The sequence below is a fragment of the Wyeomyia smithii genome, chromosome 1, assembly GCF_029784165.1.
Source record: "Wyeomyia smithii strain HCP4-BCI-WySm-NY-G18 chromosome 1, ASM2978416v1, whole genome shotgun sequence".
In the NCBI taxonomy this organism is placed as follows: Eukaryota; Metazoa; Arthropoda; class Insecta; order Diptera; family Culicidae; genus Wyeomyia; species Wyeomyia smithii.
In genome coordinates, this window is record NC_073694.1 from 99,351,153 (window position 1) to 99,362,759 (window position 11,607).

The following is an 11,607-nucleotide window of genomic DNA, read 5'->3' on the forward strand; positions in this document are numbered from 1 at the left end:
TCGGATGACATTTTGGCAAGATTATCGCAACTTCCTATCGTACCGAACACAGTCTGCCGCAGAAATGCGACCATCAACGCGCAGCAAATCGCGATCGTCCAGCATCGGAGGCAGCGTTGCTATCGAACTACTTCGACTTAGGGCCTTTCGGTTCTCTGGTGCTAATCGTACGTTGCGATTCATCGTAGCCACTTCATCCGCGTAACCATCTGATTAAGCAATCCACCAGAGACACTCCGCTGCGTTCTGCAGATCCTCACGGCTGATATCGCCTTTGTAGCTTCTCGGTCGCCTTCCAATACGCTGTAATAGCTTCCCAGCAAACCGGTGCACATACGCCATGCTTCGTAACAATCACTCGTATTTCGAAAACCTGGACACATCAATCAATTACACTGCTAGAAAATGACTGCAGACGTACGCTGGTCGCAGCTCTTCTTCAGTTCCATTCGCTATCGTGAACTTGTCCGCCGGCCAATCCTTATCTTCCTGGTAAAGAAAGGCGGGTCCACGCATCCATCGGCTGCCGGGCTTGCAGTTCGGGCCTTTGCCCCACTTCGTGGCTTCGTCAGCGACGTTTTTTTTAGTTCCCAGCCACTGCCATTCATCGGTTTTCGACAGGGATAGGGTCTCGTTGGCTCTAAACGCCACGTACTGTCGATATCGGCGAGTATCTGACTTGATCCATGAGATATCGGTGCTGGAATCGCTCCAGAAGTTCGTTTGACTTGTACCAAGTGGCCATCTTCGATAGTCTTGCGTAAGCGGGCACCAATTACAGCTGCCTGCAACTCTAGTCGAGGAACTGACGTTTGCTGTAGTGGAGCTACCTTCGTCTTGGAGGAAACCAGGGCGCATCGAATTTGTCCTTGATCTCGAACACGAAAGTACGCTGCTGCAGAATAGGCTTGCTCACTGCCGTCTACAAAAATGTGAAGCTCCAGGTCTTCGTAACAGGCAGGATCATATCCTGGAAAGTAGCATCGGGGAATTCGGACGTTGTCCATCTCCTTGAGAACTTGCAACCAATGCTTCCACCGTATGAATAAATTTTCGGGTATGCGATCGTCCCAGCCTAGCTTTGTTCTCCAAACGTCCTGCAACAGGATCTTTCCTTGAATTAGTAGTGAACCGACCAGCCCCAAGGGGTCGTAGATTTTCATCACAAAGCTCAGCATCATTCTTTTTGTCGGCATAATGTTCCCTTCTACGAGCGACTTCAGATCATCTTGCAGATTAAACTTAAAGCAGAACACATCCTCGGTCGTCAGCCAGGATAAACCAAGAACGCGTTCCAACCCGCTTTGGCTGTTCATTGTAAGGTCCTTCACCTCAGCGGGGCGCACTTCACCGATGGCTTCCAGGACTGAAGGTCGATTTGAAACCCAGTTGCGTATACGAAAACCTGCTTTTCGGTGAACTTCAGCTACTTCCATCGCCAATTTTACGGCCTCTTCTTCAGTGTCGAGACTGTCGAGGTAATCATCGACGTAGTGCTTCTCCTTGATAGCCGCTGCCGCCTTAGGGAATTCTTGCTCATTCTCAGTTGCATTCAAGTTTTTCACATACTGCGACTGCGCCGGAGAACAAGTCGCTCCGAAGATAGCAACATTGCACGCCATCGTGATTAACGGTTCGCCGGATGATTTACGAAAAACGAACAAAAGTGCGCTTTGGTCACTCTTCCTAACTCCGAGCTGCAAGAACATTTCTTGGATATCGCCGGAAAAGGCAACTTCCCTTTCACGAAACTTGAACGTAACATGTAACTGTGGCGTCAATAGATCCGGACCCTTCAGGAGCATCGTATTCAGCGACACACCGTTCACCTTTGCGGCCGCGTTCCAGATAACTCGTATCCGTCCTGGCTTGTTTGGATTCTGTACCACGCCTAACGGAAGGTACCAGATGCGCCGAGGATCAAATTCTGCCATTTCTTTCTCGGTTACTACGTGGATGTAGCCCTTCGATTCAAAATCTGTCACCTGCTGTCGTACGCTGTCGTATAACTGAGGATCCTTCTCAAGTCGTTTCTCCAGGCATCTCCATCGACGCTCGGCCATCGGTTTACTATCCGGGAATTTGATGTCGTCTTGCGCCCAGATTAGCCCGGTTTCGAACCTTCCGTTTTCTGTCCGAACTGTCGTTTCTTCAAGTATTCTGCGTGCCCGTTGGTCATCGGCTCCTTCCACGTTAGGAGATATAGCCACTCCTAGGCTTTCTATCGAGAAAAACTCCTGCACGTAGTCGTGAAGATCGCGTTCAGTCGAATCCGCACAGATGTGCATTTGACGATGCAGGAAATTGTTTTCTTCCCCTAGTACGCGGCCACATACGACCCAGCCGATACGAGTCTTCGCAGCGATCGGTTCATCCTCATTTCCTTCGCGAAGCTTCGTTGTGGTCAGCAAGTGTGAGTTACTCAACCCAATCAGCAGTCCAGGAACGACTCTTTGTAAACTTGTGACCAGTAGATGTCGCAAATGCTGGAATTTCTTTGCTAACTGCTCAAAGTCCAGCGATTGTTCCGGTAGCCCTAGGTTGTCGACTGTATATATTTCGGTTAGCTGAAATTTTCTGCCGCTACCTGTCTGCGATATGCTCAGCCTATCCACCACCGTAGTTTCTATCTTCTTATTTATTCCACTCGTCCAATGGATGCACAGGGAACGTGCTCGACTATCCACCCCTAACTCGTCTGCAATCGCCTGTTCCATAAGAGTTACAGAGGAGCCGTCGTCCAGAAACGCGTAAGTGTACAGTGCGCCGTTTCCGTACAACGTTACAGGAATTATCTTGAACAACGTTGACGAAACCGGAATCCGGTGAATGGTGACGGTAGCATCTGTAGAATTCCCGTTTGATTTCTTCAGTGGTTCACTGTGAAGTAAACGGTGATGTCGCTTCTGACAGTTGTTAATTCCGCAGACTTCACCTTCGCATGGCCAACGAGTGTGTGACATCGACGACACAGTTTGTTGTCCTTTACAAAATTCCTCCGCCGTCAATCGAGAGTTTTTTTTAAAGCTACACAACTCGCAGTTGCATGACCAGGAATGCTGCACTTAGGGCAGCTTTTGCTTTCTTCTTTTCCTTTGCCCATAGCAGTCTGGAGATGTTCGCGTCGTTCGGCGGGTGGGTTGGTTGGTGATTCCTTCCGTTCGTGCGTAGCATGCGCATTCACGAACACCTTTTCCTTGGTCTTAAGCTTGTCGTAACTCTCGGGCCTCGATGCGAAGCAAAAGTTGGTAACTCCGCTGGTAGCTGCCGTAATTTTTCGCATGTATTCACTGAATGCCTTTAAATCGACCACGGGAAGACTTTCCTGGTGTAGCGCCCAGCTAAATTTGTTGTTCGCCGGCAACTTGTCCACCAGCTCTTGCAGGAGAATTGGGTTGGAAAGATGGTTCGTCATTCCTACAGCCTCCATATGACCGCACAAGTTCTGTACGGCCAACTCGAAATGAATCAGCGTCTCCAATTTTTCCGCCTTTGGTGCAGTCGTCGCTCGTACTTTGGCCATCAGGTTATGAACAATCTGCCCTGGCCTCCCGTACAACGTTTGAAGGGTAGACAACACATGTGACACGTTAGATGGGTGAAGGAGAAAACTACTGACGGCTTTCTTTCGCTGCACCTTTTAGTGCCCGTTGCAAACGTAGCAAATTTTCTGATGGCGAATAACCACACGCTTCTGTGGAATGATTATAGCTGCTGATAAAGAGCGGCCACTCGATGGGGTCGCCATTAAAGACGGGAAGCTCCTTCGTGATGACTTGCTTCGCGGCCAATTGATTGGGCGCAGGACATTGCGCCACCGGTTCTTGAACAGGGTTTATATTAGTGGGGGTGTTCAAAAGCCCTAACGATTTGGGGGAACAGGGGACAGACCTGACCTATGAGATATATATGGTGTTTGGGGGGGTATTTCTACTCTACTTGATATATCAGGAGTCGTTTGATGGTTGTTACTTAAGGGTACGCTTTGCGGGTTCGTCTCTGGAACGTTGTGCTGATGCTGACCATCTGCGTGTCGTTCTACTATATGCTGTGCCGATTGTTGCTCGCGTAGCCGTTGCAACTCTTTGACAAGATCCTGCTCCTATGGGATTCTATCATTTCTTTTGGTTTTCACTGAAACACGACTTGTTTTTATCATGTCCAAAACAGGATTAATTTATTAAAATAAAACTTACTCCTAGATCACTTCTTAGAATCTAAAATGTTCTATGTATGTAATATGTAAATGAATATATTAATCGAAGGTGGAGTCAACCGACAGTGATTTGTCATAGTATGGACTTGAGTAGGGAGAGCTTGAAGAGCGTCCAATTCTCTCAAGCTTTCGAGCATCGGCTGATTGCATACGCGTAGGCGTATAGCGATCAGCACTCTTTCAATATAATTGCGGAGTCGCTTTTCTGCTTAGCTGCATGCGATTCCGGCTTAGGTGTGGAAATAGAAAGAGAGTGAAAATGGGTCATAAAAAAAGGTGCACGCTGCTAGCTTTGCATGCAGCGCTTTGGAATTTATGAGGTGAAGAAAAAGTGGGTTGAGTAAGGTTTGGGTTGTATCTCATATGACTACATGCAACTTAGTTAATTCTCAAGTGGTTGGCATGTAGGCATGGGAATCAGGATTTGTGGTGAAATATGCTTTTAGGAATTTGGCTAGTTCGGTGGGAGTTCTCCAGTGGATTGCGTATGGCTAGTTGTCATATGCAACACTTGTCGTGGGAAATTGTATGTTAGAATAAGGATTTGTTAAATAACATGGGTATTAGGAATTTGACTGACTTGGTAGGATTTCTTAAGTGCTTTGCATATGGCCAGTATCGTATGCAGCACTTGTGTGGGAAATCATTTGTTGCCAATGAAGATGTTTTGACGATACAGCCCGTGGGAATATATTTTCCGGGTCTGTTGGAAAGTCGTTAGAAATTTGGGATTGTGGTAACTTTATAGTGTCAAGCTACACCTGTACCAGAAATTTCTGCTTCTCTTCATCTCGCTTCGATCGGTAGGCCTGACACCACTCTAAGTGCGTACGAGCAGGTACATCACTATTTGGCGAGTTGATGTCCTTGCTACATTGCACATTTATCCCAGTTGGGCAACGCACATTGTATGAAGTTTATCACCTCACCAGGACTTTCCCTCCAAATTTCGGTAGGTTCTATGTGTCCCTTACCGAAGATACGCAATCTGCGTTGTATTTATACTCGGCATTCGCAGAGTAGATGTTCTGAAGTTTCGCTTTCGATGCCACACAGGCGACATTTATCATCATCAAGTTTGCCTATCTTCTTGAGATCTTCTCGGACAGTGCCCTGTAATAAGACCTGTGAATGTCCTCAAGTCTTTCTTATTTATTCTGAGCAGCACGAGGCTCTTCTCGCGATTTGGCTCTATGAATCTTTTCGATTGTCGTAATCCACTTATGACATCCCAGTTTGCTTTGATGGTCGCTTTTTCCCATTCATCGAGTTCAGCTTTTAGAGCGCTCGGGGAGATTCCACAGAAAGGTTCTGGGCCAACAAAGTTAGTAGATGACCCTTGTCTGGCTAGTAAGTCGGCCTTCTCGTTTCCTTCGATTCCACAATGACCAGGAACCCAGTTTTAAGTCACCTGGTTTTTCATAGCTAACTTTCGGAGCGACAGGATGCATTCCCACACTAGTTTAGAATGGCAGAAAGGAAAATTCAGGGCTTTAAGTGCTGCCTGACTATCACAGAGAATGCATATATTTGCGTGTCGATAATTTCTTTCCAGACACGTATTCGTGCATTCTATTATCGCGTATATTTCCGCCTGGAATACTGTTGGCCAGTGTCCCATGGGAAAAAAATTATTAATTCCTGGTCCTGTGAATCCCGCACCCGCAGAACCATTCATTTTAGAACCGTCTGTGTATCAAAGTGAACCATCCCGAATTGTGGGTCCACCTTGTTGCCAACTTTCTCGTTCTATCTCTACTGTTCTGTAAGGAATTCCGAAAGTTGGTTTCCTCTCCAGCCAATCCTCCTTACTTTTTATTAGATTATTTATTTGGAAATCTTTCAGTATTCTCAGGTGTCCTGTTAAATCTCCTTCTTTTAGGTTGCACTGTCGATTTAGCCTTAGAGCACTTATTTCCGCTTCTAGTTGAACCACCTGATGAAGTGGAAGAAGGTGAAGTATTGCATCTAGGGCTTTTGATGGAGTGCTTCTCATAGCTCCACAAATCGATGCACAGGCCAATCTTTGGATTTAGCTAGCTTAGCTTGAGTGGATGTTTCAGTGGTTTTGGGCCACCAAACTAACGAGGCGTAGGTTATTCTGGGTATGATTATTGTTTTATATATCCAGTGTATCATGCTGGGTTTGAGACCCCAGCTTTTTCCAATGGCTCTGCTGCATACCCATAAACTAGACATTTGATACGACACTAACTTTCAAAGTTATTAAAAGAAACGTGTTCCGGAGGCTGTTAAAACTCACACATTTTTCTCAGAGATAGTTGAATCAATTTTTACAAAATTAGTGTCGTAACTAGACCTTTGATACGACACTAATTTTGTAAAAATTGATTCAACTATCTCTGAGAAAAATGTGTGAGTTTTAACAGCCTCCGGAACACGTTTCTTTTAATAACTTTGAAACCACATGTTCAATCATTATAAAAATCATAAGTTAGGTACTTTCAAGGCAGTTTTTTTCATTTGAGACCAGTTTTGTGAAAATCGGTTACGTAGTTGAAGATATAATGAAGTTTCGTGATTTTCACATTTTGAAACACAGTGGTTAAATTAAAAGTACGATGACAACGAAATTCAATAACATCCTATAGTCTAGTGGCCCAGACCTTCCATTTGACACTAATTTCGAGAAAATCGGTTCTGCCATCTCTGAGAAAACTGAGTGAGTTTAAACTGCATACGGATAACATTTCTTTACATAACTTTTAAACCATATCTTCACCTATCACGAAGGAAATTTATAAGTTAAGGGTTTTGGAGACAGCCGGTTTTATTAAATTCAGTTGTGTGGTTTCTAAGATATTAATGTTTTATGATTTTTACATTCTGATACATAACCTTTTAAACTAAAAATTCGATTATATTATTATAGCAAGCTATGAGGCAACTTGAATTTTCATCTGCAACTGATTTCGTGAAAATCGGTCTAACCATCTCTGAGAAAAATTAGTGAGTTTAAGCAGGCTATTACGGTGGACAGAAACGAAAAATAAAACGGCGCACCCCCCGGCGCGATTGACGTTCAGGCGGTAATGATGTGGGAATATGCTGGTATGTGGAGAACTGTCAGATAGTTGCTTGTGGTTAGGAAGCACACATGACATTGTTTTTTTTTTTTCATTGGTTCTGGGTAGCAGCATTATTATTAAAATAAATTAAGTGCCTAGTTCGAGACTATTTGTGAGTATTATAAATTCTGTACCACAACGAATTTCTATTAATTCCTTTAAATAAATTTATAGCTTTGAGCTAATTCACTGGAAACGGCTGATTTTGCTACTGGAATTCCGAAACGCTACCCTCCCATAAAATTCTCAAAGAAATACTATAAACAATGCAAAATCAAGGATCATTCGTTCGCCAGACCCGGTCGAAAACCCGAGCGGCCCAACAAAATCCAGCTTGCAGCAGTCCTCAATCATCCCGTGATAGCCCACCAACGATAGATTCGGAGGATGACGGATTCGAACCATCGAAGGTCGACATCCAGCACGGTGAGCATTCCCCAACAATGCGGAGTTGTATATGGTCCAATGCGGAAATGCGAGAGTTGGTACCATTTCTCCTGTGCGAAAGTGGACGTTAGTACAGTGCGATCCAGTGACTTTCACAGTGTTAAGTGCGTTCCACCGTCCCGTGCCAGCTCTAAGACTGGAAAGTCCAGCACAGCAAGTTCCCGGAGATCGGTGATAGCGCGAGAGCTTCAACGGCTAGAAGAAGAGCGATGTGTGCGAGAGAAGCTGGAGGAGGAAAAGTTACAGAAGGAAAAACTATTGGTCGAAAAAGCGATGAATGAAAAACTTGAACGTGAAAAAGAGTACTTAGCTCGGAAACATGAGCTGCTTCGCCAGCAGGATGAAGATGTGAGAAGTACGCGTAGCAGCCGAAGCAGTCGTAGTCAAGCAAGCAGCCGAGGCAAAGTAGAAGCCTGGTTCCACCAACAAGCGATGTCCTGTTCATCCGGAAATAAGGTAAACAAACTGGTCCAGGTTCAAACAGAGGAACCCATGGGGTCATCGACACCCATCGATATCAGCGATGTCGCTGAAGAGTATCCCGATCGAACAGTAGCTGGCGTTGAGCACGCGGGCGTTTCAAAGCTGCAGTCCAACAGCGACAACAGCGCATTGATAATTTACCGGATATACCGCTAGTCAACATTCAACCACTAGTGAGATTGTTAGACATCAGCGGTCACATTCCAAGTTCGTTGAAAGTAGACACGTTCCCAAAAATCGTCCCGAGGCTGATTGAAAATTCAACACCGTACCAAGAATGGCAACGCGAGACAAGCGAGATGCGGAAGCATGCTCAGCAGCAGGAAAAAGAACTCCGCCGGCGAGAACAGCGAGAGCAGGAGTTGGCAAACCTGCTGAAGCATTCAGCATTGAAGCGAGAGCAGGACAGATAACTGATGGAGGAGATTTATCAGCAACAGTGTCAACAGGAAAAGAAAGCGTCAAAACTTCGAGAACAGCGGGATCGGGAGTTGGCCAACCTGTTAAAATGCGCGGATGAACAGCGCGAACAGGATAGGCTGCGACTGCAACAAATCGAAGCCGACCTGAAGAAGCATAACGACGTTGAAAAGCAACAGCGGAAGAAGGAAATGGACCTTGTTCAACGTATCAAGCATTTAGAACAGCAGTGTCAGGCCTACCGATCGAAGCGAGATGAAGAGAAGCAGAAATTTCTGGTACAGGTGTAGCTTGACACTATAAAGTTACCACAATCCCAAATTTCTAACGACTTTCCAACAGACCCGGAAAATATATTCCCACGGGCTGGATCGTCAAAACATCTTCATTGGCAACAAATGATTTCCCACACAAGTGCTGCATACGATACTGGCCATATGCAAAGCACTTAAGAAATCCTACCAAGTCAGTCAAATTCCTAATACCCATGTTATTTAACAAATCCTTATTCTAACATACAATTTCCCACGACAAGTGTTGCATATGACAACTAGCCATACGCAATCCACTGGAGAACTCCCACCGAACTAGCCAAATTCCTAAAAGCATGTTTCACCACAAATCCTGATTCCCATGCCTACATGCCAACCACTTGAGAATTAACTAAGTTGCATGTAGTCATATGAGATACAACCCAAACCTTACTCAACCCACTTTTTCTTCACCTCATAAATTCCAAAGCGCTGCATGCAAAGCTAGCAGCGTGCACCTTTTTTTATGACCCATTTTCACTCTCTTTCTATTTCCACACCTAAGCCGGAATCGCATGCAGCTAAGCAGAAAAGCGACTCCGCAATTATATTGAAAGAGTGCTGATCGCTATACGCCTACGCGTATGCAATCAGCCGATGCTCGAAAGCTTGAGAGAATTGGACGCTCTTCAAGCTCTCCCTACTCAAGTCGATACTATGACAAATCACTGTCGGTTGACTCCACCTTCGATTAATATATTCATTTACATATTACATACATAGAACATTTTAGATTCTAAGAAGTGATCTAGGAGTAAGTTTTATTTTAATAAATTAATCCTGTTTTGGACATGATAAAAACAAGTCGTGTTTCAGTGAAAACCAAAAGAAATGATAGAATCCCATAGGAGCAGGATCTTGTCAAAGAGTTGCAACGGCTACACGAGCAACAATCGGCACAGCATATAGTAGAACGACACGCAGATGGTCAGCATCAGCACAACGTTCCAGAGACGAACCCGCAAAGCGTACCCTTGAGTAACAACCATCAAACGACTCCTGATATATCAAGTAGAGTAGAAATACCCCCCCAAACACCATATATATCTCATAGGTCAGGTCTGTCCCCTGTTCCCCCGAATCGTTAGGGCTTTTGAACACCCCCACTAATATAAACCCTGTTCAAGAACCGGTGGCGCAATGTCCTGCGCCCCATCAATTGGCCGCGAGGCAAGTCATCACGAAGGAGCTTCCCGTCTTTAATGGCGACCCCATCGAGTGGCCGCTCTTTATCAGCAGCTATAATCATTCCACAGAAGCGTGTGGTTATTCGCCATCAGAAAATTTGCTACGTTTGCAACGGGCACTAAAAGGTGCAGCGAAAGAAAGCCGTCAGTAGTTTTCTCCTTCACCCATCTAACGTGTCACATGTGTTGTCTACCCTTCAAACGTTGTACGGTAGGCCAGAGCAGATTGTTCATAACCTGATGGCCAAAGTACGAGCGACGACTGCACCAAAGGCGGAAAAATTGGAGACGCTGATTCATTTCGAGTTGGCCGTACAGAACTTGTGCGGTCATATGGAGGCTGTAGGAATGACGAACCATCTTTCCAACCCAATTCTCCTGCAAGAGCTGGTGGACAAGTTGCCGGCGAACAACAAATTTAGCTGGGCGCTACACCAGGAAAGTCTTCCCGTGGTCGATTTAAAGGCATTCAGTGAATACATGCGAAAAATTACGGCAGCTACCAGCGGAGTTACCAACTTTTGCTTCGCATCGAGGCCCGAGAGTTACGACAAGCTTAAGACCAAGGAAAAGGTGTTCGTGAATGCGCATGCTACGCACGAACGGAAGGAATCACCAACCAACCCACCCGCCGAACGACGCGAACATCTCCAGACTGCTATGGGCAAAGGAAAAGAAGAAAGCAAAAGCTGCCCTAAGTGCAGCATTCCTGGTCATGCAACTGCGAGTTGTGTAGCTTTAAAAAAACTCTCGATTGACGGCGGAGGAATTTTGTAAAGGACAACAAACTGTGTCGTCGATGTCACACACTCGTTGGCCATGCGAAGGTGAAGTCTGCGGAATTAACAACTGTCAGAAGCGACATCACCGTTTACTGCACAGTGAGCCACTGAAGAAATCAAACGGGAATTCTACAGATGCTACCGTCACCATTCACCGGATTCCGGTTTCGTCAACGTTGTTCAAGATAATTCCTGTAACGTTGTACGGAAACGGCGCAGTGTACACTTACGTACACACACATATATATATATATATATATATATATATATATATATATATATATATATATATATATATATATATATATATATATATATATATATATATATATATATATATATATATATATATATATATATATATATATATATATATATATATATATATATACATATATATATATATATATATATATATATATATATATATATATATATATATATATATATATATATATATATATATATATATATATATATATATATATATATATATCAGGGGTGACTCGTGGCTTTTGAACCTGTTCAACTACAGATTTTGAAAATCGCAGTTTAAAGAAGTAATCACAATCATGTCCGCGTAATCGCAGTCTCGCTTGTCGCTTCATCTAAGCAGCACGTACAAAAGTCAGTCGCCATAAAAAAGTGCTCTGCGCCGCGCAGCCGTTCTGT

General features: G+C 44.5%; 1 protein-coding gene across 1 annotated transcript; it reads right to left on the bottom strand.

Annotated features, from left to right (window-relative positions):
- Positions 1 to 452: 452 nt before the first annotated feature.
- On the bottom strand, positions 453 to 2,963 carry LOC129716979 (uncharacterized). The gene has a single exon (XM_055666823.1). The coding sequence runs from the start codon at positions 2,961 to 2,963 to the stop codon at positions 453 to 455; it is 2,511 nt and encodes an 836-aa protein (XP_055522798.1).
- Positions 2,964 to 11,607: the final 8,644 nt, after the last annotated feature.